Below are 26,680 nucleotides of genomic sequence, written 5' to 3' on the forward strand. Positions count from 1 at the left end.
CATTCAAGCTATTGTTTTTGTATTTGCTACCATGGTCAAGTTTGATGCTATAAATTTCTTAGAAGCATCAAAGTCAAAGTTAGAGTCCGAAAAATTGTCATAGTTAAGTGAGAGTGAAATTGTCAAATATAAAAGAAGAGAATTTTCACATAACTTAATTTATATAGATTGACTCACGAACAGTTGATTATTTTTAAATATAGGTATGGGTTTAGATAATTTGGAACTGCAGGGCAAAATTGCTCTTTTTTTAAAACTTTCGAAACAAGTAAGCTTCAAACATAAGTTTAAAATATCTAGTGCCCCTAAGGAAAAAATTTCAGGACAACTATGTCATTTAATCTTTGGTTAAACTAAACTTTAATAGTCAATGTTTTTTATATAAAATGAAGGGATAAAAATGCTCATTTTTTGAAAAGTTTAAAGCAAAAATGCTCTAAAAATAGTTTAGAGTGTGAAGCATTCTTGAAGAAAAAGTTAGACATTTTTACCTATTAATCCTTCAATAAAAGTAACAGAGCAGCTCTAATTGTAATGTTTTATTTTAATTTATTTTTCTTGTGAAGTTTTGATAAATCCGGCATATTACAATTGACAAGTGAATGTCGCCAGCGGGTAACAAGTAAATAAAAATTGATTTAAATTTAATCCCATAATAAATTATTTTTTTCAATCGTATCGATTCGCCTACTCTAATCTCTTGATGCTCAGGTTCGAGTTCATCATGCTAATCTTTTACTCCCTCCGATTTCATTTATAAAACACATTTTAAAAAATCTAACTAATTTCATTTATAAGTCATAACACAACTTTTTAAGTGAGATTTAAAAATTATTTTTGAAATTACCTCTTAAAAGGGGAAAGAAACAATATAACATTATTTTTTAAATTTATTATATAAAAACATATTTAAAATCTTTCATACTTTTATTTTTTTTTTACTTTTCTTTACATTGATATTAATAAGATTGATAAAAAAAATTTATAAAAAGAATCAGAAGAGCATTAGCTTAGCGGATTGAATATTCTGGGCGCTCCGCTTCCAGAAAGCCGAAAGCTAACTTCTGAGGTAATATTATTTTGATAATCCCTGGCAAAGGTAACTCAAGACCCAGGTCATCACCGTCAACGAGCAAGAAAAGAATCCTCTGCAGCCTCAGGAAAGTAATCGAATCGTATAACAAATCTATACAGCACACACTGAAAAATTTTCCAACATGTGGCACAAAGGCCATAAAAAGCATACAATCACCAGAACATTTTTTTTTTTGTGGAGTTTAATTCACAATTCAAGAGCTAAATATCGAAACCGGTCAATTGTGCCTCTTGGCCTTCCGCAAAATTTCCTTCAAAACCAAAGCAATCCTATGCGCCATATGCCGCTCCATGAACACCTCCTTCACTCTATCATAACCTTTCTTTCCCATGGTCAGCCTCCTCTCAACATGAGTTGCCAATTTTACGATGTTATTTGCAAGAGGCATCGCGCCTTCTTTTCCAACGGGATGCAGCAAACCGGTTGTCCCATTTACCACAATCTCCATCGTCCCCCCAGCAGCAGTGCCCTGGCATTTGTTTCCATTGAAGGAAAAAAAAAAAATTATATGATTAAGAAACCAGCACAAACACAAATGCATATAATCCCAACATGTGGTGATAACGTATAGAGTTAAGAGTCTGTAAAAAAGGTTGGCTGGTAATTGTTTTTACAGTAAGAAACAAAAAATATGCGATAACCTGTAACTATATTATTCACAACAACGTTAAAAGTAATGGGCATCAGCCATGAAAACTTGCCGCTTGTTGGTTAGTGTGCTGCACACTTAGCCCACAGATTGCAAGTTCGAATGGCAGACCCAAAAAAAAAAAAAAAAGGTAATGGGTATCACATCATAAACCAAAATCTAGTTATCATCTCATTTACAATTTGAAATTACCAATATCTGCAGAAAATAATGCAAAATTAAAATAGCATGGTCTCATATTGTGCAGTTAAGACGGTTTGTTTATGGAAGAAATATAGCACTATCTCCCTGCCATCTTCTGTATTCCTCCAACCCATGCTATGTTAAACTTTAAAAAAAATATAATTTTGAGTCCCTACATTTTGCTTGAACATTGTTATAAGTCCTTACACTTTTTTTTTTTTTTGGTGTTCTTATGTCCATTATCCTTTATAATGATTAACAACCATGTTCCTTGTGTCTATTCTCCCTTGAATTTACTTTCATCTCAATCCTTCCCTTACTCTCCATAAAAGATTTTGGCCAAATTGCATACAAATATAACCTTCAACATTTTCAGGAGTTCACCTCCCTGTACTGGAAGGCTTGACAAGCAAAAATGTCGGGATCTATAACAAAACTTGAGCAAAATACAATGATTCAAAGTTATAATGAAGAGCACATCAAACATTATATTTTGGAAAACATTTTTCTGACCAAGAAAAACCCATTTCTCCCAATATTCCCATTTCCAGTTTCTAAGTTTGGATGGAAGGAGCCCAACCAACATTATATTCTGGAAAGCATGTAAAACCCCCCCATTATATTCGCGGACAAAAGTTCATGAGATTCTGGTCAAACTGAAATCCCTTCTACATTCTGAATTGACTATGTTTTCAAGTCTAATTGTGTTGAAGTTTTGAGATTTGATTGGAATATATAGTGAAATTGTAGTAGGAGCTCTTTTCAAGAAAAAAAAAATGGGTTTTTTTTTTGGGGGGGTTGGGGTGGGATGAAAGTGCGGAAATGGGGAGATGTTCATTAATCCTCAAATGGCACCTAACATCCGTGGTAGATTGCACCAAACTGTGTGTAGAGGGGGTGCTACTTGTCAAGCTTTTCAGTACAAGGAGTAAACTGCTGAAAAACCTGTGTTGAAGGGTTATACTTGTATGCAACTTGGCCAAAACCTTTTATGGAGAGTAAGGGGAGGATTGAATGAAAGTAAATTCAAGGGAGGATTGACATAAGGACCATGGTAATTGATCATTATACAGGACAATGGATTTTTAAAATTACTAAGAAGGACTAAAGTTTTAAAAAAGAAATAAATGGATGAAAACGCCCTTATACAGTTGACATATTGCTTAGTTGCAAATACAGGAGGATGAGTTGCAAATTGCAAAAAGTTAGTTGCAAATATAGGAAGATAAGTTGCAAATGAGTTATAAATTTTGAAAGTCATTAAAGTCCTGGAAGCTCAATTACAAATGTTGTAAGTTCAGTTGTAAATAATGGAAGATTAGTTGCAAATCAGTTTTAAATTAAACTTCTAGGATTTCTAGAACTTCCTCAATTTACAAATAATTTGCAAATCATTTTCCCCATTTACAACGAACTTGCAACATTTGCAGCCAAACTTCCAGAATTTAGAAAGTTTCCACAATTTATAACTCATATGCAAGTGATCTTTCTACATTTGCAACTGGCTTCCACAATTTGCAACTCATTTTCAGCCATTTGCAAGTGAGCTCACCTCAATCACGTATGTGCATTTGCATCCATTCATTCTTCCTAAATTTAACTTAAGCAATGTATTCCTAAGTGACATTTTTCTCACATGCCTTTTACCAAACAAATCTACTCATTTCTAGCAAAGTGCTAAATTAATTCTGGTTTCATGATAAACGCACATTTTATAGTTAAATAGGTATTAATTTTGATTTATATTTGATTAAATTTATTAAGATTTCATATCTATTTAATTAATATTTATATATTTTCCTCTTAGCACTTAATTATAGGATAAGAAAGAATTTCGCTATAAAATCTATTCATATCATTCTTTCTTTATATTGTGGAGAAAAAGTATAAAACAAACAAAAAGAGAGAAGAAAAGAAAATAAGCTTTAATATTATATATATATATATATATATATTATAAAAGGGGAATAGGAGCTGCATCAGGAGAATTGAATAATTGAAGAGAAAATAAAATAAAACAAAGAAAAAATGCAGGTCAAGCAGCATTGGATCACACACACATATATACTCTCTCTAGTCCTATTTATAGGGCAGAAAGAGAAGATTTTATTTTTGATCTTATTTATAAATCACATCAATAAATTTTCATTATAAATTTTCCCTTTTATTCTCCACTGAATGTTGGAGAAAGAAAATGTATTGTTAAAGCATGTATATTTAATAAGGGGTAAAGTTAAAAACTTATTAAATTTTTAGATAAAGTTAATAAATTTTAAGGTTTTTCTTGATTCTAGTGAGACATGTTGAAAGTAACTTTTAAATAAGATTAGAGGAGTGTGTGTATGTGTGTGTGTGTATATGAGAGTCTCACATCAATTAGGAATCAAGGGAGGAGCTCTATAACATTTGTAGCCCATAAAAGCATCCTGAAGGCTGAGTGGGAGATAATTAAGGAGTTCTACATATTTTAATTATTTCTTTTCTACTTTTTAATTTTTTCTGTGATCATTTATCATGATTGGAGATTTTAAAACAGTGTTATTTATTAATTTTATTATGTGTTTCTAAATTACCTAATCGAGGTAGGGATGTAGTACAACCGGGGAGCCATTTTTCTTTTTCTTTTTTCTTTTTGTTTTGACTCTGCATTTATATTTGTGAATATATTTTGCTCTTTCTAATTATCTATATTTCTCTTGTTCTTTATATTGATTTCATGACTAGCCACCATTAAATCAAATTTATAGGTAATCTTGATGGATTGAGAGGTGAAGAGAGAACTTAAATCTAAAAAATAAACACAAATAACCAGACTAAGGATAGTTCTAAAAATTTATGGTGAGTTAAACTATAACTTCATAGTTTAATCAGTTGATTGGGTATCGTGGGGACGAATTCAACACAAATTAAAAAAGGACTAATAATTTGAGAGAATATTGGAATCCTTTATGAATAACTGTCACAATAATTGTTTAAAGAGTCAATTTAAAGGGTAAAAACTAGCAACCTTTAAGGTGAATCTTAAACCTCCAATGCTTCAAATGATTATGTTTTCCTCATCATTATTTCTCCCTTCTTCTTTTTTTCTTTTACTCTCATCAAATAATTGATTTTATCTATTTTTTTTGAACTACTAATTATTTGCATTAGTAAAAGCGCACCTTCTTTGTGGGTTTGACACTTGGAATATTTCGAATAATTTATTACTAAAATCCCACACACTTCCAAGTTTTCACTTAATAATTAGTATTTTGAATACATAATTATTTACTGGTGTCTCTAAGTACATTTACTAATTTTAAGCTAACCCTATTATAATTAGCACAAAACATCATCAAATTAAAAAAATTTCAAATTCATGTACCAAAGAAAGTGACATAAGATATAATGTGCATTATTATTATATTTATTTTAATCATGCAGCGAAGAATATGTAACAAAACCACCTAAAGATTTACTAAAAATATAATTTAAACTTTATATCTCACAATTCACAAAATATAGCATGACTCAAAATTAAATTTGAACATATATGTCACAAAATATACCATACTAATTACGTACCATGACCTAAAAAGGATCTTGAATTGAATGTGGCAAAAAAATAATAAATAAAGCAAAGTCTTTGGCACCAAACAAAACGGGTAACAAAGCAGATAGACAATTCCGACACTTTAGGCAGATGAAACCCTGCCAAAAGTAAGGAACTTAAGTACATACCAGTACAGGCAGGCGAAAGGCCATTGCTTCAATGGTTATCCTCCCAAAACATTCCCCCCTTCCCTGAAACGAAGAGAAAGCTCATGTTAAAATTTCAAGATTAAGATATCTAATTTTTTGGAAGCAAAATTGATTCCAAGACCATTATAATCACAGAAATCTGATTAGTGTTCTTCAGAATGCTTCATGGTGTTACACAAGGGGCATCAAACACTAATATCATCTCTTTTTTTTTTTTGGTGGGTCCTTTACTGCAGTTTGTATTAATACCTTATGGAAGCCAAAACAAATAAATTTGCAACCAAAATTCTCACTATGAGCAGAAAAATCATTTGGTCAAGAAGCAATTCCCATGTTGTGAAATGATAGAATGTAACACATTTTTTTGTTTCCTACTCAACTTAATAATGCATATTACTAGAAAATACCTGAGAATTCTGAACAAGAACATCAATAGCAGCCAGGTAAGGAGCCACCGTCAAGGTTTTGTTAATAAAGTGAACACGATCCTGAATCTTTTTCTCTACCACATATTTTCGCAGTTCTAGTTCTAATGTTGTATGTGCACCAAAATCACTCCCCACAACTACAGCATGCAGTGCTGGCACCTGTAGTTTCTTCTTCTGGATCAGTTTCAGACTTTCATAGAAGGAACGAAGAAATAGATCCTGCCCTTTACCGCGTGAAACACCTGTAATCATATCATGCCAATTATAAGCTTTTAGCAAAAGGAGACAATATAAATGGAAGGACTCAAGGCATGCACTAAATCTAATTAGAAACTGTAATCTATTACATAATAGAAATTGGTGCAATAGTATCACATCCTGTTTCCACAGCCCTAACTTCAACTCTCTCATTCCACAGTTAGGCTCATTTCATACATAGAATGGGATGAAAAATAACCTGGTGTCCCATTTTTTAAAAAAGTACTAAAGAATGATAGCAGCTGCCGCCTGTTGGTTAATGATTACAAGAGTACAATAGATATTGCCCAAAAATGGGTTCCTTGGTCATATCAAAGGAGTCCAATGCACCCTATGTGAATTGAATTTATGATTGTGTCTAGCTAATATTTTTCAGACCAGTAAAAAATAAGGCTGACAAACAAATACAAGTGATAACTGATAAGGTAAATTTAGAACAAGTTCTGCTAGAAAGAAGTCATTGAATTTATGTTAAACCTTGTTTCTGGCAGGCAAACAACAAATTTGAGTTTCTTTCTGCCATTTTGCTTCTCCTTCTTCCATTTAACAAAAGAAAGGACAAGCAAAAGATGTCAATCAAGCTATGAATTACATTACCATATCAATTGAGTATCAGTAGTAAATATCAAGTAGGAAAGCATACTATTTATGATGGCAAAAAGTATATCATCACTTCTCACTCCCAAAGATTCCCGGACATGCTCACGAAGAACCCTCTTTGCTACACCATCTTCAGCAACTTCCATCAGTTCCTTGCTATTTCCGAGATGCACAACATAAGCTTCAGGCATTTTGATCCTACAGAATGGGACCAGTGCAAGCAAAAAAATAAGATAGATAAAGAAAAGCACAACAATATAGACCACAACATCATTATTACACAAAACATGAAGGGAACTGAATTTAGAATCACGTTGTAAGATACTGGAAAGATACCCTAAACGCTCCCTAGTCCTATTCTTCCATAATTCTGCAGTTACGTGTGAATCAATCATGGCACCTGCAACAAAAGGGAGGTGCTTAACATATTCCACTTTGAAATAATGCCCTCGCATTTCATGAATCCACCATAAAACCTTTGGAAGAACATTGGGAACTTTTTCCTTTAAAACAGCATCCAGCCACTTCCCAGATACAGCAGTATTTAAAATGACCAGATTGGCTTTAAGAGCTGTATCTATAGCCTTTTCACCATCGGCAGGGAAGACCTATCAGAAGTCAAACACAACATAAAAGAGGGGCTTAGAAGGCCTTAACCACTGAGATATAGAATACCATTCATGTCGTTTCTCATTGGTGATTAAGCAAATATTCTAAAAAAGCAATGATTAAGCAAATATTTAAACCCAAGCAAAACCGTAGAGCAATGACAAGCGGAAGGACGAGGAAATAGTGGTCTTTTTTGTCTGTGGCCAAAAAGAAATAGTAATCTACAAAACAAAAAAAGAATGAGTTAAGATCACCTGCACTCCTCTGTCCAACATCTTATTCTCTAAACTGTAAATCACCTCGTCAGGTTCTGCAGGTTTCTGATAAGTGATCCAAACAACGTCAGAACCAACGCCCCTCAACAAAAATGCTAACTCCATTAACAATAGAGGCCCTCCTGCATTTTTTTTTTTTCAAAACGAGGAGAAGAATCCATATTAAGTAAATTGTATTTTTAGTACTGCCAAAATCGAACGTGAAGATGAGATTTCAGTAAGGACCTGAAAGAGAGAGCTCGTGCGAAACCATGAGAACAAGTTTAGACTTCATGAATTCCAAAGGACTTGGTGCCGAATTTCCGACTTGGACGGTAGTGTGAACGGGAGCCTTTCCTTGATCATCTTCTGATCCAAGCTGTTCAGTGCTATTGCCAGTGCTCCTGTTGCAGGAATCAGATGTGGCTCTCAAGAAGACCACCATCACCGTTGAAAGAGAAAACAATACCAATAGTAGCAATGGCCACTTGTTCTTCGGCATTGCCATCAAGGCGTTGGATTGCTTCACCATTATTCTACCACTTGAGCTTTTGAATCCCTAACTTCGCATTTCTAGGGTTCCCGGTTACAATCTGAATCCTCGATACTCAAATAGCATCTGCTCTGCCTCTTGAGTCTGAGTAATGAGAAACGAGAGATTACCGCGCCAGCTGAGGATAGATCGGTGAGAAACAGAAGGGTGGCTCAGGTCCTCAGGACTTCAGCCTTCAGTTTTTAGTTTTTCTTCGTTTTTTTTTTTTGTTGGATAAACTTTACTTTTTCTTTGTTGTTTGCCCCCTTTTTGGGCCGGTGTCAGGGCCTACGGCCACGGCCACGGCCACGGGGATACATATTCCTCTTTTTGGTAAACTGGGCTTCAAATTAACGCTAGTGCAACTACAAAAAACAAAACGTAAAACAGGCGCATCTAACTAACATTCTCCAAGGGCTAAAGTCTTTTAATGCATTATTTTATAGTGTATGGCCAGAAGAATATCAAGGTTATAAACTAAATTGTGAAATGTCCTTTAAAAATATAGAATTATAGATATAACAAATAGATTGTTTCCTCAAATCTCAATAACTTTTTTTCAAAATTTTCACATTATTTTTCCATATCTAATTTTTTTAATGAGTCGAGGGATGTGTCACAGAAAGGTACTAAAAAAAAAATACATAAACCAATGGATCCAACCAAAATGTAGAATATGTAAAACTGGCAAAGTTAAATTCAGACATACGTGAATACCTAATATCAATTCAACTTTTTTTAAAAAAAACTAGAAGGGCATACATCAATAACTTAAGATTAAAAATGAAATCAATCCACGACTTCTCACTTACAAAAAAACTTATGTGACACTAAGCTAACAAGCACAATTTAACTTCAACTTCTAATAATTAGTCCAAGTAAGGAGGCCTTAGCGATAATGGATGATGGAGGATAAGTTCAATTTAGAGGTGAGCAAATAATCCGTGACCTGCCAAACCTGCTCATACCTGGATTAAATGGGCAAGTTAAAACCTACCCGTTGAGAGAGAAAAATGGGCAGGCTAATTTTACAGACTAGCCTGTTTTAATACATACGAGTGGGACGGAGGCTGCCCTTCCCGGCCGTATAGCTCATATATATGCTAAAAAAAACTGTAATTCCCTTTCCTTTACACGCTGTGTTTCTTCACTTTGTCTTTTATCTCCCTTCTCATGTTGCGTTTCAGCCTAAAACCCTCATAACCTCATCTGCTCTCACTCGCCCAGCATCATTAGCGTCGCTCGAGCTCATCTGTCAAGTCTCTAGTCGTTATCATCTCTCCAGTCTCTTGAGTTTGTGCTTCTTCTCTCAGAGTCCATGCTTCTTTGGTTAGTCAGTGGTTTGTGGCCATCTCCAATGCTCTCCTCCTCTTGTCTCGTATTGTCTCCCTCTCATCAGTGCTTTCTATTCACCAACAGATATGAAGTTTTGAACCCTGAAGCCGCTCCCTCTTGAACCAGGTAAGTTTTGAACTCCAGCGTGATAGGGGATGCCTATTAATGATTATATATGCGGGAGAGGGAGAAAATACGGATGCCTGTAATAAGAACTCCCCTTTTTCAATTATGTTATTTATTTTCAAATATATCCCTTTTATTGTTGTATATTATGCGAATCTCCCTCCTTCTCTAGGTAAAATAACATATCCACACTTAACTAGTTCAACCCTCCAGGCCTCCACGTTGGATTCGTCCCTTCCTCCTCCTTTATTAATTATATATATAATTAAAGAAACAACAATATATAACACTGATTCTTGGTGCTTTTTTTTTTCTCTCTCTCAAGCAAGCAAGGTCTCTCTACTTCTGGGATTGCTTGTATGATTGTCTGCAACTTTAAATTCAACTTAATTTTCTCCATGATTCTCTCATTTGTAAACATTCCCAAAATTATTTGTAATGTTTGAGGTTGTTTCCTTTGATGATGACGTTTGAATTGTTATTTGGTAGAATTAGAAGTGTAGCATAATTTAAATTTGAAAAGCAAGTCCTCCTCCTCCTCTTTTTTCTTTAAAAAAGACTATCACAAAACAGGCTGAGCAACCCAAAACCCATATTAACCCACTCAGTCCATTTTTAAATGGCCTATGTACAGGTATGGGTTGGGCCAACTCATTTTGTGCAAAATGGGATGGGCTACGAGTAGTCTTTCAAGCCAGCCCATCTCGCCTATTGCACAGTCCTAGCTCAATTCATATAATTTAGCTAATACAAGGTGTGGGTGGTTTTAATTTTATAATTTTTTCAATGTTGAAGAAAAATTAGAAAATAACATAAGGTAAGAAAATAAATTATATATATAATCTCATTATTTATATTACTAGTTGGGAAAAAATCCAATTTGTATGGCTAGATGCAAATACATATTTACATTGTACTATTCAAAATAATAACATATGCAATAGTGGAAGGATTTGCAAGTACAACTTGTTTTTCTGACTTTTTCTATATTGATTCACTGATCAATGATAGCTCCTCTTTTCATTAAAAAAAAAATAGATATATTCCCCTTTTTCTCTAGAAGAATATATTTGTATAAACATTTTGGTAATTATAAATTTTAACAGCCGCTTCCATGACAAACGAGTCACATTTAAGTGGCACAGAACATGCAACCCCCCCTCCCCCGGGGGGGACCCTTCGTGTTTAGAGGCCACTTTGAAGCGGAAGATGGTTAGCAGAGACTAGTTAAGAGATAAATTCAGATGAAGACGTATAAATTTACATCCTTTCAAAGTTGAAAGGAGACATCCGCACGTTTCACCATTTCTCAGATGTTTTCACTTTCAAATGATTAAGCAAACATGATACAAGAAATGCATATCTACAACTTCGAGGGTCCGCCGAATGCAACTCCCAATCACCAAGGCCATTTACAGATTATAATATAAAGCAAATAGTATGGCTATTTTAAACACTTCAGCGTAATTATTTTGGAGAGTTAAGGTCGGGATGCACATAGTTGCCTCATAGGTGTAAGCAATCTTGCAAAACGGAGGGGCACATGTGCCCTGATAAATGTTCCTTGCGCTGTATATTCCTACATATTACAAGAAAGCAAAACAAAAAACGAAGAAAACCATTATATGGGGGAATGATCTGCAATCTTCAAATTCAAAAGAAAAGCCAAAGTTCACATTGACCATCAGTTGCCAATTGGGAACGGCGAGGGACGTTTACTTACAGATTTCTCAACCATTCCAACTTGATGTATTGTGCTAAGAAGGTCCCCTCTATCAAATGGGAGCAACGCTTCCACCCATACCATGGAATCCTGTTATAGAACAAAAACGTTTTCGCAGCACAAGTAATTAGTTCCAAAGAAATGCACCTCGAGATATCAACAAGTGAAAACTAACAAGGTGGGTTGTATGCAAATATAGACTTCAATTCGGCACCTTCAGTCTTTCTTGAACTGCATTGCAGAATTCAGGTAGGCCATCCCCGTTCAAAGCAGACATGCATACCACATCTTCTCTTTTCTCAGCTTCTTGCCTGATTTTCTGGGGATCACTGGCCTTATCCACCTGCAGTGCATTATATTCTGAAATCAGTTCAAAAGCATTCTGGTTAAATAATTTCCTGATGCTCTTAATCTAAATGATAGCATGAAAACTTAACATTAAAGATACCCTTTTAATCCCTTAATGAAAAATGAGTTAAAGAGTTATTTTTGCCCTTCAACTTTATCCAAAAGATCATTGGGCATCCTGAACATAATAACTATGGATCAATTCTGTCTTTCAACAATAGAATTGCAATAGAATTGCAATCCATGATACCCTTGATGTTATTTCCCCATTATGTGGGTCTCACATCTTTTTTTTTTTAATATTTTTTCTTATAAAATATTAAATAGTAGGTCCCATCGTTTTTTACATTTTCATAATATCAAAAATATTTCTCTCTCTCTCTCTCTCTACCTTCTCTTCTAGCAATCAATTGATGTCCCGTAATGCACATCCTCATCTTTCTCCTCCCTCTCTTCTCTGTCTCCCCCCCACTTCAATGTCAAAAACCAGAAGTAGTGGTGACATGACTGAGAGCTCTTATGGGTGCAGGAAGGGATAATCCTACTGCTGCAGGATGACCAAGTGCCAGGTCTTGAATTCTTGAGAGATTGGAAGTGGGAGGAGATTCCTCCATCAAAGAACAATACTATATTTGTGAACATGTGGGACCACGTGGAGGTGTTGAGCAATGGGATTTACAAGAGCGTGGCGCACAGAGTGATGGCCGACAAGAGCAGAAGCAAACTCTCCACTGCCACCTTCCACAACCCAATTAAGGAGGCCATGATTCCTCCCATCTCTCGTCTCAGCTTGTGTGTGTTCTTCCCTCCCGGCTCCTCCCTGGCGATGCCCTCACCATGCTTTGCCTTGCTCCACCAACCCTTGTCATCCGCTAAAGTTGATAAGCACGCTCTTTCTGAGTTTGTGGGCATACATGAGTTGGGGACCAAGAACTGGTTCAGTGAGGAGTGGGAGAGAAACCACCATAGCTGCCACAATACACTACTGGCAGAAGAACAACACCACTGTCGTCCTCCATAATGTTGGTCCACGATGAGCTAGGGGATGCTGGAGAAGATTCCATAAGTGAGAGATCTAGTTCATCCATACTCCAGGGGTTGCTCTGCCATCACATGTTGCAGAAGATGGTGAGCATGTGCGGAGAGAGGGAGCGAGAGACAGGAAGAGTGGGAAGAAGAGAGATAAGAGAGAAAGGGACGAAGGGGGAGAGAAAATGTGAATATTGTATAAAAAAATTATTAAGAGGGCAGAAAGTGAATACTGTATACTAAAAAAATAAACTATAAGACCCACTAATGCCCAACAAACAAGAATAAGACAGCAGGGTGACGGAAAAAGGAATTTTTAACATTGAGGGACAGATTTGACCTATAGTTGAGTTTAAATTGCTCAATAACCTTTCGAGCCAAGTTGAGGGGAAAAAATAACCCTTAACCCATGAAAAATCATGTTAGTCCCTCCTTTGAATTGATCTGTAAAGGATGTCCAATAACTTACTATTGACAACATAAGGTAACTTGGGTATAATAAATAAACATAATTACTATATAAGGTGGAACAGTATCTAGTCCTTCATACAAGTGAGTGTTCAACTCCCCTTTTACTTGCCACGCCATGTAAAGGATCTAATAATAGGTTCAGAATGTATTGTATTCATACAAGTGTGAGTGTTCAACTCCCCTTTTACTTGCCACGCCATGTAAAGGATCTAATAATAGGTTCAGAATGTATTGTACCTTGTTCCAGACTATCAATCTTGGAATTGAAGACACGTCTAGTTCTGACAGAACTTTGTCCACAGCTTCTATCTGTTGTTCTGACAGGGGATGACTGAACTTCAAAAAAATATTTGATGAGAGATAATAATGATGGTCAACATGATAAGTTCTATTAACATTCTTAATTAATGTATGAAAGTTCCTCCAAACAGTTCTCCTGATATATACCTGATATCAACCACATGCACCAAAAGGGATGACTCAGATATCTCCTCCAGTGTAGCTCTAAAGGCAGCAACCTACAGAAAAGGAAGAAAAATCAACAAAAGCTGTCCGGAATTACTTGATAGTGCGGAATTAGAAATTTATAACAAAAATCTTATTTTGTGATGAATCCTATAAACAATTAATGTAAAGTAGAAACAGCATGATTTCTATCAAACAACTTCAGCAAACGGAACTGTGGCAGATTATCTTATCTTGAAGGGCTTCTTACCAGTGTAGTAGGTAATTTCTGAATAAAACCAACAGTATCTGTGAGGAGAAACTCCTTCCCATTCTTCATCTGGATGAAATTGAATTAACAAAATATAACAAGTTAAAAGAGCTGTAATTTAAACAGCAGAAGACTTTTTTCTTGCATACTAGCTTCTTAAAACATATAAATGATGAATTTCAGCCATCCGATAGTCAAGGAAAGCTCAGCAACAGAGGAAGCTTACTCCTTTGTTTCGTCTCTCTAGGAACTTGTTACACAATCCCATGATAACCCCGCCTCTGTTATTAACCTAAGACTAAGGACACTCATCTGTGTAAGTAACAGCTCCTAAAGGCACTAAAACCACAGGAAGCTGGGGGGAGAAGTACTTATCCCAACCTCAGCTGTAGTTTCAAGGAGACAAAATGTATTTCCAAATAAAGGAGGGGAAAAAATTATCCAGTTATATTTTGACTGACCTGTACCCTCCTTGTAGTTGGATCAAGAGTTGCAAACAATTTATCCTCAGCCAGAACATCTGCTCCTGTTAATTGATTTAAAAGTGTACTCTTACCAGCATTGGTATACCCAACCTACAGTATCATTGAAGTATGTGTCAAACACCAAAACACTTAACCATGACAACGTATTTGAGCAGATATTATCGTGATGTACAAGATGCAAAGCCAAAAATCTTTAACATGAAATGGCTTTTATATAGAGGCAATAAATTACCAAGGATACCACAGGCACAGGCACTGAGATTCGTCTGTTACGGTACTGCTTCCGATGTTTCCTCACAGTTTCTAGCTCTTTCTTAAGGACACCAATCTGTCAAAGAAAAGGCACGGGTGGCTTATAACAGCCAGATTGATGCACAAAGCAAAATTGCAGATTTAAAAAAATCTAAATTAAGCAACCAAACTGTTACTGATCAGATGAGTAACTTGTGTTTATAGAACTCTAGAAAAATAAATAATGCACTAGTTCCTTAAAATGGACCAAATTTCTGTAGATAAGCAAATGACAATAGCAATGATCTGCTTACTTGATTACGCAAAATACGTTTGTCCACTTCTATTTGTTTTTCACCCATTCCCTTCACCTGTCCTCCAGCTTGACGCTCAAGGTGGGTCCACATTTTTGTCAATCGAGGTAACTGGTATTCCATTTGCGCCAATGCAACCTAGAAGGATTATATCATTGTCAGAGAAGCACTTTAAAATTTCCAGCTAAAAACAACTAAAAGCCAAAAAAAAAAAAAACTTAAACACGTCATTGCCTGTAAAGATGCTTCGTGAGTTGCAGCTCGCTGATTAAATATATCAAGGATGAGGGCAGTGCGGTCACAAACTCTCACATCTCCACCAAAAACCTTTTCCAAGTTGCGTAATTGCCTAGAATTGTTCAGGGGAGGAGGGAAGGTTAGTAGTTTTATGAAGCAAGAAGCTCCAAAGCAATCTTTCTTACATGCAATTAGATTATCCAAAAAGTTCTAAAAAGATAATGCATTTTGGTGCAGTTGACTGGCACAATCAGGGCCAAAAAGGAAAACATAAAAGAAGAGATGAAAAAAGAAAAAGAAACAATTATAAGATCATAAAAGTAATGATGCACAGAGGTTTATCCAAAAAAACTGAAAAAATAATGCTGTGCAGAACAATTGGAATCTATGAAATGAATAAAGGGATAGAATATGCAGGCTATAGTGTAGCTAAAGCATGCTGACCACCACCTTAATTTTCAATTGGAAATCCAACAACCTCCAAGTTACCAATGGCCATTCATGACGCAAACCAAGCTTTCAAACAAAATCTCCAGGGCAACATTGGTCCAAGTAGACAGAAAGATTTTGATTCCAAAAACCTCCAGTCAGATACTAACAAGAGTATTAATAATGTTGGATTTTTGCAACTCTGGCATGGTCATTTTGCATAGACAAGGCAACTTCAAAACATATGGAATAGTCAAGTGTTACAAACTACATGATTCTATGCACGAAGGTGCCTTCTGATGATGTGGATGTGAATACACACGCACCAAAATAAAATAGAAAACAAAAGAAAAGAAACACTTACCCAGCTGACAGTTCATCATCAAAGATTACAGTTTCAACATCCAATGCATGAATTGCGCTCTTAATCTCTGAAACCTTGCCAGATCCAATGTATGTTCTGGGGTTTGGCTTAGTGAGCCTGCATTTTAAGAACTGATAATATGTTTTTTTTTTTAATTAAGAAATGGAACCAGACAAATTTCATTTTTCATGCAGCATTTAGCACGCAGGCTTTAAGAAGAATCCTCTAAGTGAGTTAGATGATCACTGCAATGCTTTCCAACAATTTTATGCTCCTCACATAGCGCAAGCATTCCATCATTGGGATGTGGTGTCCTGGGTCAAGTCCCCCAGCAATGGCCAAAACAATAGCAAAAAAGATGGCTTGGAAGGATAAGAAAACAATTGCATATAAGGTAATGAATGCAAATTTGCACGTGAATTATTTCATGAAAATTAAAAGAAAAAAGAAAAATTAGCAATGAAATGCAGCGTAAAAGACAAGAGGCAGAAATTGGGGGGGAAACCCCCATGACAAGAGGCAGCGAAAGAATCTCTTAGTAGGTGAAACATAGTTCTCCACGGTCAGAATCTATAAGATCTCAACTTCAAATTTCCTAAGTAAAGAGTCAGAAAGATTATCTGAATGACCATAAACACTTGTAGTCCTTTGACATGAAAATTATCACCCAAGCATGTTTTATGTTTGCAAAGAGTGCTAACAAACCTATTCTACACGAGGTTATATATTGAATTTAAGCCAATGAACTGCAAAATTATGTTAACAAAATGAACTATAGCCAAATACCAAAAAGAAAATTGACCTATAACATAAATACTTACTTTTGGTAAGTAGAGCCAACAACCATTAATCCAGCCGTGTCAGCTAGCTGGGCCAGTTCCTTGATGGATTCTTCAATGCCAAAGGAATCCTGTGCGTCACCCTTGCACTGGACACCTACTAGGTAGGCTTTTTCTTCAAAAACCTGAAGCAGTAAATAAATAAAATTCAGACAGCGGCAGTTTAGCAAATAGGAAGCGATTGTAGTTTTTATAGCGAATATAGTTTTTACATTGCTGCTTCTTTTCGATTAACATCACTGCTTGCTATAGGACTAATGACTGCACCGAATTCTATCGCTATGATACACAAGAAACATGTTGCATTTCCAGTGCCACCTTTTGTGATTTTCCTTGCCTTTCTAAGAGACAAACTTGCATACTATTATCATTTAAATCAGTCCTCTTAGGGCAAGATAAGGAGCAACTGCACTCTGCATCCACTCAAGTGACAGCAGGCAATAATTTTGTCCAGTGAACTTCAAGGAGGTATTCGACGATTTTTACATTTGATATAATGACTTGTGAGTCTAATATTCCCTTCCTGGTGCATACTGGAGAAATTCACCCATTTATGGGGCTACAATACGAGAGAATCCATGTCATAATGACGACTCTAACAATTAAGCCAATTGCTGAAAACGCAGAGAGAAGCAATGTGAAAGTTTCCGAGGAATGCAAAGAAAAAAAAGTATCTAGTACATCGCGACGGATAAAAACAAATATCTCTCGGAGACCGAATCTTCAAGCGACAAAAATGGAAAAGGAAAACGAAAAATAAGGGATGACGGACCTCCCTTCCATTCCGGATCGTGAACCTATCATCAGAGCTATCCTGTTCTTCTTTCTTCTTCTTAGTTCTAGTCGACCAGCCGGAAGCTTTATCTTCTGGTGTTATGCCGGAATCTCCACTAACTATATCAGACGCTGCCGTTGCTACTTCTTTTTGCTCTTCTTGAACTCGTTCTGCGGTCTCAATCACTGGGTTTTGCAACGAAACGTCGTCGGAGGACGCTAGACCAAGCTCTTGTGATAGAGCAGAGATACTGAGTCCAGATGAAATGCAATTGGATTCCTTCCTAAAACGATTAGGGTTTCGGAGAGAAATGCACGGAACATATCGCTCGGGAATTACAGGCGATGGCCGAACAATCGAACCATAGAGACTGGTGTTCATCATTGACATAGAGACACTCCTTTCTACGCCTTCCCTTGATTTCCCTCAATCTTCACTTATCTCCTCGACGCCCAGCTGCCGAGTTACGGCTCAACTTAAAATATATATATATACACACACACACATATACATATACATATATATTAATGGATTTTTTTATTCGAATGTCGCAAACTTGGCATACCATTGGCCATTGCCAACACCCGTGAGTCGTGAGACGTGGCTCGCCCAAAGTGCCTCTCCGTAATATTTTTTTCCACTAAGACCAGAATAAAATAGGCCCAGGGTTATTTTTTTCTCACAATAGTTATTAATACTCTATACTTAAATATGAATCAAAATTATCCCACGATGTTAAAAATTTTCTCCCCCACTGCTTTATTATTTTCTCATCATTTGTTCACTGTTAGTAAACCTCATGTTCCATTTTTTAATATTTTTTATCATAAAATATTTTGAGTTTATGGTATAAAGTAAAGAGGCAAAAATAATTCTTAATCCAGTATTTTATAATAAAAAAATTAAATATAATGTGAGCTCCACTAATAATGAATAAACAATGAGAAAATGGCAAGGGAGGGAATCTTTAACTTTGATTGATAAAATTGACTTATGATTAAATTTAGGATAATCAATAATCTTTCAAATAAAGTTGAAGGATTAAAAATGACTTTTAACCTCAATAAAATATGCCTTCACTATTCTTCATATCCTTCTACTTCTACATTGATTAATTAAACCACCTATAGACAACATTAACATTGATAACTAGAGTGATCCCATGCATTGTGTCACATCTTGAAATTAATTTAAAGATGTAGATTAATTGATTAGTTGGGTTAATTAATAGTCAATTGTTGGGTTTGGATAGCCATTTAGGTCCACTGGATCCTTTAGAGGGGTAGAATTGGGGTTTACGGACTTTTAAGCCAAATTGAGCCTATAAATTAGGCTTAAGTAAAGCTATTTATTTTGGAATGTTTGCTACGGCGAGCATGACAAAAATTTAAAATCCATAGAACACAATTAGATTTTATTTCATAGGAGAATTTAAGAGTGAGGCCATGAGAAAATGCTTCGGCTTTGCTAGGGTTTCATGTTGGTGAGCTTTGAAAGTGTTTTGAAACTTCTACAATCTTGGATAAGCTTCATTTCTTCTTCTCCTACCTCCTTCTCACTTTATTTTCTTGGTTTACAGCCTCTAGGCAGTAAAGTCTAAATTCATAACTAAGCTACAGCTATCAAGGTAATTTAAATGGATTGTTTGTGGGTTATTTAATATTTCTAACATTGAGTGTGAGTAATTGAAAGCATTTAATGCACTAAAGAAAAGTTTATAGTTAACCATAATGTTAAAAAAATGAATTTAAACTAATGAGAGTTAATGAATGTGATTGTTAGGCTCAATAGGAGTTAAATAAACTAATTGAAGTTAGTTTTGAACTCAAACATGCTTAATCATACTCAGCGATGGATTATACCATAATTATGATTAAGAATTAATTAATGATGATTAATTATTAATGTTGTTTGTGAATGTAGTTGTAGACTGGTTATGCCTGAAGCGTACGTTTGAAATAATTCCCTTAAGAAATCTAAATTTAACTTTTAAAGTGATAGCCCAAGAATAAAGATAATCAAAAAATTTATAATTGTATATAATAGTGCTTACAATTGCATTTGAATTATTACGTGGCTTTGTGCCATTAAATGTTAGCATGGCTTTTGCCACGAGATAATGAATGCATGAGCGTTAAATGAACGTGTGTCCATAGAACTACTGCAATATCCCAATTTAACTTTAAAATAGTCAACTAGAGTTAATAAAAATAGGAAAAAAATTTAAAGTAGTTGAATTAATTAGGAGATGTTTATCGGGCTTAACTTAGGCTATAATTTAAGGTTAAAGTTATATATATATATATATATATAAGTACATAAGGGAAAAAAAAGAGATATTGATAAATAAAACATGCTCCTTCCATTAAAAAATATAAAATATTTTTAAAGAGTTAAATGTTAAAAAATATAAAATATTTTTAATCTTTTAAAGTATAATTATTTTTTTTTTTAAATATTTCTATTGATAATGACTTTACATTATTTGTATAATGTTTAATAAGAGTAAATATAAAAAAAATATAATTAATTTAAAAATAAATAATTACTTTATTAAAAGATAAAATTTAATTAAAAATATTTTATATTTTTAAATAAAGAAAGTACGTATATAATTGTAAACGGAATAAAAAAAGGGCGCCACAGGTTTCGGTAAGGGGGGGATTGATATTATATATATATATATATATATAATGATGAATAAGGGAAACCGGCAGGAAGCATTTAGTTTCAGTTGATGCATATAGTATATATACATGGATGTAAACGATGATGATAAAGCAAAAGGACGTGGACCCACATGATTATCCAACATAAAGGCTAAAACACATTCTGCCCCTTTCTTCTTTTACTTCGTCCTGTTCCTTCTGATTCGCTCTAGAGACGCAACGCGCGCGAGGAAGAGGCCAAGAGTGAGGGAGAGCTGGGAACCAAGTCCACAATAGGATATTTTGGGAACGATTTAAAGCTTTTTAAAGTTATTTTAGTGCTCTAAATTTTTCTTCTTAGCTTTCTATCCTCTTTAGCGGTGCGAAATACAAAATAAAAAGTTTGAAAGGGGACAAATTTATATTGAATAAATTTAAATATTGAGATTATTAGTGATATAATAAATATTTTAAAGTATTATTTTATTAATAGAATTTAAATTTGAGACTTACTCCTTCCGTTTAAAAATGTAAGGCATTTTTTACCGAATCTCACTTCCAAATAAAGTAGTAGCTACTTTCCAATTAACCCTATTTTTTTATATTTACCTATACTAAATACCCTACAATAAATATAAAATCACTATCAATAGGGGTACTTTAAAAAAAAAAGCAATGATTACATATTAAAAGACTACCTTATATTTTTTAACGGAGGGAGTATGAGTTAAACTCTAGACTCCTATGAATAATTTTTTGATGAATCTTAAAATATAAGTTAATTTGTTAAGATTTAGATAATTACTTGAAATAAAAAACAGATTATTATGGTTATAGATTGATAATTCCAAGCTTGAAACCAAATTTGCAATTTTTGGATATTTTTTAGTGCAAATTTATGAAATAAAAAGAAAAAGTTTGATAATAAAAAATGATTTGAAGGTTGATTTTAGTTTATTGGTGTTTATTGATGATTAAAAGAGGAGTGAGAAATTTTTTTGAGGATTCTAACTTTAGACTAGTATTTAATAATGGGATTATAAATTATGTTATACTCTCTAATTCTATGATTAGAGTTGCTTGATTGGTTTCAATAATTGAAGCTAATATTTATAATTTATAAATAATATATTATGTATAGATTATATTGTTGGTGAATGTTGTGGCGGAAGTGAAATTATAAGAAATAATTTATTAAAAAATCATGAGGCAACCATGCTTTAATTTGTTATTAGTGTTGATTCATATTAATTGTATGATTATTAAGAAAATTGTGAATTGTTGTTGATAAGTTATTTTATCATGTTTATGAAAAAATTATAAAATTGAGAATATATAGTATTTTTGCCAAGTGAGATGTCATATTGTAATATTATTGAAAATAAAAAAATTGTGACAATTATAATGTTGTATAAATAATTGTACAATGTTGATATATAATTGTTTAATTTTTATGGGAGGTGTTTGGGAGACTTGTTGTATTTTTGTGTCACATTATTCGCCTTATTGGAAGCCCAATAGTTGACTTATAAAAGCTCGAGCAAATCTACCTTTAGTCAAGTAATATAGTACCAAGTAAGGGCTATAGCTTGATGTTAATAGAAGGAGATAAGGATAATTCTTTGTCATGCATTATAATATCTCTTATATTTTTGTTGGAATTATATAATCGTGATTTCTCTACTTAGCAAGCTTACATATAATTGTTTGCATACATTATTATAAGTTGGCATTAATTATTGAGACTTTTAAGTTTCATTATATGATTAATAATTTTTAGGAGAAGAGCTACAAGTGACATGTGGAGGAGCCACTGAGGCTTAATAGTATAGATTCACTATCTTTTTTAGGTTTTTTTTATTTTTAATGATATTATATTGATAATGTTAGGGCTTTTTATTTATTGATCATTATATGAATATAATGATATAATCCCTTCAAGGTATGTCTACTTTTGAGTACACTTTAGATGATTGTAACATTAATGCTTGTTTTTGTTAGATGGTTTAAAATGACATAATTATGAAAATATATAATTGGCTTGTTTTGAAAATTGTTTGAGCTATCTATTTCAATTTGTTGGTTTATGTTTTGTACTTGTTGGAAGCATAGGGTTGAAAAGATATTATTTTAGCTTAATGGTATGTGGAAGGTTAAAAATTTACTTAAAATGTTGTATAGTGCGAACCTAAACCAATTGTCAGCTGCTATTATATTTAATTTATTGATATAAATTGTGTTTTGGTAGCTATAACCCAATTATAATTGTAGATGTATATCAGCATTATCAAAAATGGTTTTGTTTTATTTGAAAAGATTGGCAGATGGTTATGAGATTTTAAAATGTATAACTATTTCTATTTTCCTTAATATATTGTGTTTATCATGTTCTCAACTTTAAAAGAGATCTTTTAGGCCTTTCACATTTATTTTGTTTTTAATTGCTTAGGATCCTAAATTCTGAAAATGATAATTTTAAAAGTTTAAATTCTATTGACCTTATTTATATAACTTAATCTTTTCTATCATGATAGGCATTTTAAAAGGTGAAAATATTTCATAAAATTATGTTTTATCATTTATTATCATGGTAGTATTTTAAATTACATAATTGTTTCAAAAATATATATAAGATTGGTTGATTTTTGTTTACCATGGTAGACATTTTTTACCATGATTGAGTTAATTGTTTTGAAAAACTTATAAGGTGTTACAACTACTCGTTGGATGATTAATTTTATTAAGACATTGTGCAATGTGAAATATGAACTATAGGCCTAGAGTGGCCAAGAATCAATGATGTGGTGCATGTGTTAAAGTGTATGCTTGTTGTATCCATATGAATTGGATGAGAGCACGATAAATTGTATGATTACGGCCACATAACTTAGATGGCATGTAAGCATGAATGATGTATACTCATTGGCTTTCGACATACGCAGAGTATAATGCATATGAATAGTTGACTGAGTATGAGCATAACAAGCAGGAGTCCACTCTATATTGGTATAGAGATATTCACATGGCATAGTCTCCACCGAGTTTGGGTATAATGGTTAGCATTTTTAATTACTTATATACTTAATATTGCCAATAACCTACGATTGTGGCATGAGTCGAGCACAATACTCAATTTCACTTATCCTGGACTGGACAGTATAGGTCAAGCAATATAGTGCATCCTGAAATTTGAGTAAAGAGAACCTATGTTCCCAGAGCGAGTATGAAAGTCTTTGGCTAAGGGACCCTTTAGAATTAGAGAGTAGACTAACTTCAATTGTATGGATTAAACTTATATGAACAATAGCTCATGAGTTCAGTCAGGTGATATAAGAAGGGGTCTAAAGTAGTTGTATTAACCATAAGCATTTATATATGTGAAATTGAATTATAGTGATGACTTGGTTGTTATGCCATTGCTTGCTTGTTATGCAACTACCACACTTTAGTATACTTTCTTTAGGTCTTTTAGTTATTGAAATTGTTTAATATTACCCCTGTTATTGGAATTAGAAACAATTATAAGGGGAGACATTTGTATGATGCTTGAAGCATGAATGCTAGTTGGGCATTATGTGTTATAAGATCCTCATTAAGTATCAGGATCAGTCGTTAGATTGTTATATTATTCGTGCTTGAGTACTTGGATCTTCGTATGTAAAGGCCCGCACAATTAAGTGGGTATTTTAAAAGTTGAGTTCCATTGCTACTGTTACTTTATAATGACCAAGAGACCAAACCGTAGGGTCTCTCTTACTAATCCACATTTAATTCTAAATCATGGCAATCAAAGGATTAGCCCTAAAGGACTACCAAATTGTAAAATTTCATAAAAAGATAATTTTTCCAATCTCTTTTTGAAAAGAATCCAAAATTCAACATGCCGAATCTCAAACATTATTTAATAATCTCAAATCAGAGTTTTGAAAGTAAAGCAGAAGATTAGAAATCAACTGAAACCTAAAATAATGAGTTTCAAAACTCAAAAATAGATTTTTTTACAAAAAAATGACATGTGTGCCGCTGCTTATAGTATGTGTGTTGTGGCTTGTCTTCTCCGTGCCATGCGCCGCAACCCATTACACAAATTTTGACAGCATCAGTGCTATCACTTGACAGTACAGAGAGTGAACTTTTGACGGGTTCCAAATCTCTATCTGACGTTCGATTGAGGTGGTTTTGGTGTCTATACTGAGTTTTCTCCGAACTCTAGCTAATGGCACCATTTTATACTCAAACTCATTTTTGTAAAAAGTTGGACACCAAAACTCAATTTGACCACTTTTTCACAAAATATCACCAATGGGTGTCCCAACTCAAACACTCATGCCAATAGTTCACAACAACCATATGATCACACTCAAGAGACTCTTGCGGACCCGTACAACGCATCACACATAATCAAAAACACTCATATTATAAAATCACCACTTAATCTCAATTTTCATAAAACATAAAAGGGGGAGGGAATGTTGCACAAAATAATCAATTTCATCCTAAATCTTTTAAAATATATATGCTTCTACTTGCATAAGTATTTTGGCTCTATATATGGGTTTGCAACCAAAACTCACAACCCAAGGTACAAAATACACCATGATACACGAAATCATGCAAGTAGTGCATAAAATATGTTAAATGATTCTAATTGGCAACTATATCAACAAATACACATGGAAGTAACAAAAAGAGGCATAAAGAGGATTACTCCATAATCTTAGGCCTCTATATGTTTGTCATGATTCGGATCTGATGAGCTAGGGCCTGAAAATATTGAGAATTGAGGGATGTGTACAACCACTCAGTAATCAAGTTTCACTTAACCTATACAGTTGCATATCAATTGTAAATAGATGCAATTAGACAAAAACACAAATATCACATATAACACTCAGCCACGGTTCACAAAATTAACAATCATGTGACTGGGCTTACCACAACACACTTTATCATGTTAATTCACAAAACATAATATGGGGTCACAAAATTAACAACCACGTAGCTGAACTTATATGTATGATTATATGCTAACCTTATATCCTCCTGTTATTTTCAACACGAAACCAGTGGCTATCATGTGGCTACATCCTTCACGAATTAATCCAGCTTTTCACTTGTGAGGAGCTACAGGGCTAGGGTTAACTTACTCACTTATATAATACGATTTTTTCCAATACTAATAATCATGGGGTGTTATACCCCTAAGCTAGCCTCCTTATGAACTGGTGGGGATTAGTTAGATTTAAATCCTTTATAGAACAAGTGGGACAGTTCCAAATCAACCATGGAATAAGGGCTCTCTCTTGATTCTGGTGGTCGATGCCAAGGCAAATTTTTGATTTCAACAGTCACTGTTAGTACCACATGGATTTAAATCAAACTACTCCTCTCTCTAAGTGAACTTTTGCCAATAATCATGCTATACACATTTATCACATATTATTCATTTCAAGAATTAATTCATGGCAAATAATCTCATATAACCATATTCAATTAATCCACAAAATCAACACAGAAATACAACTCAATTCTTTACCCATAATAACAAATCACAATCAATTTCATAAAATATAAGGGTGGCATAATCAAGGTTATCTTTCCAAAACCATTTTGTAAATCACACATTTTGCCAATATGCATTATTAATCTAAATCATATTTGACATTTCACAAACACAATTAACATTCAACTATAAAGATTAAGTTTCTCCTAATTACCTCAAATATTTAAGAGGTCAAATGTTTACCCCTCACTATACCAACTTCCCAAAGTTTTAACAAACTCGAATGGTGACAAAATGAACCACACTACAATTATACCACAAGAGTATCATCGTTGTCTCAATCTTGAAAATTTATCAACACATAACTCCACACACTTTATTTTATCAACACATAGTCACTACCCATTCATACCCAATGGACTTATTTAGGTTCTATTTATGCATATTATCACTAATAACACCTTAAATCATAATTAATGCATATAAACCTCTCTCAATTACCATATTTATATTAATTTTTGAATATTAAATGCTCCCATAGACCAACTACTTTCAAAATCATTAATGTATTGTTCCAATACCTTAAACAACTCTCATTATATTTATTTTAATTAATGAAATCAGACCTATAGTCCTATAGACCGAAAATCCATCTTCCAACTCAAACCCTACCATAACTCATCATAGATGAGGGAGAGAAAAGAAGAGTAAGGCTAAGGTTACTTACCTTAGGTGTTTAAGAGCTTTAATCTAGCCTC

The 26,680-nt window shown here is 33.9% G+C and overlaps 2 protein-coding genes across 6 annotated transcripts; both read right to left on the reverse strand.

Moving 5' to 3' along the window:
• Nucleotides 1-1,165: 1,165 nt before the first annotated feature.
• On the reverse strand, nucleotides 1,166-8,542 carry LOC129318656 (uncharacterized). Its single transcript, XM_054963544.1, has 7 exons — nucleotides 8,065-8,542; nucleotides 7,819-7,961; nucleotides 7,292-7,563; nucleotides 6,999-7,153; nucleotides 6,077-6,339; nucleotides 5,649-5,711; nucleotides 1,166-1,565 (listed from the first exon to the last, which is right to left on the reverse strand). Exons 1-7 carry the CDS (start codon nucleotides 8,348-8,350, stop codon nucleotides 1,314-1,316), a joined length of 1,434 nt encoding a protein of 477 aa, XP_054819519.1. The 5' UTR covers nucleotides 8,351-8,542; the 3' UTR covers nucleotides 1,166-1,313.
• A 2,508-nt stretch (nucleotides 8,543-11,050) lies between these two features.
• LOC129318250 (uncharacterized) lies at nucleotides 11,051-18,245 on the reverse strand. Of its 5 annotated transcripts, XM_054962928.1 has the most exons (14): nucleotides 17,769-17,908; nucleotides 17,209-17,555; nucleotides 16,979-17,121; nucleotides 16,158-16,274; nucleotides 15,362-15,476; nucleotides 15,128-15,265; nucleotides 14,815-14,910; nucleotides 14,559-14,672; nucleotides 14,098-14,166; nucleotides 13,830-13,900; nucleotides 13,620-13,713; nucleotides 11,749-11,877; nucleotides 11,535-11,624; nucleotides 11,051-11,390 (listed from the first exon to the last, which is right to left on the reverse strand). In XM_054962928.1, the coding sequence occupies exons 3-14, from the start codon at nucleotides 17,002-17,004 to the stop codon at nucleotides 11,292-11,294; spliced, it is 1,158 nt and encodes a 385-aa protein (XP_054818903.1). In that variant the 5' UTR covers nucleotides 17,005-17,121; nucleotides 17,209-17,555; nucleotides 17,769-17,908; the 3' UTR covers nucleotides 11,051-11,291. The 5 variants fall into 5 exon arrangements, 3 of the variants coding, with proteins under 3 accessions (XP_054818903.1, XP_054818901.1, XP_054818904.1); XM_054962926.1 differs by lacking the exon at nucleotides 17,209-17,555 and having other exon boundaries at nucleotides 17,769-18,244; XM_054962929.1 differs by lacking the exon at nucleotides 17,769-17,908 and having other exon boundaries at nucleotides 17,209-17,564.
• Nucleotides 18,246-26,680: the final 8,435 nt, after the last annotated feature.

The sequence above is a fragment of the Prosopis cineraria genome, unplaced genomic scaffold (assembly GCF_029017545.1).
Source record: "Prosopis cineraria cultivar Desert tree isolate PC_DT_omini unplaced genomic scaffold, ASM2901754v1 PC8, whole genome shotgun sequence".
In the NCBI taxonomy this organism is placed as follows: Eukaryota; Viridiplantae; Streptophyta; class Magnoliopsida; order Fabales; family Fabaceae; genus Prosopis; species Prosopis cineraria.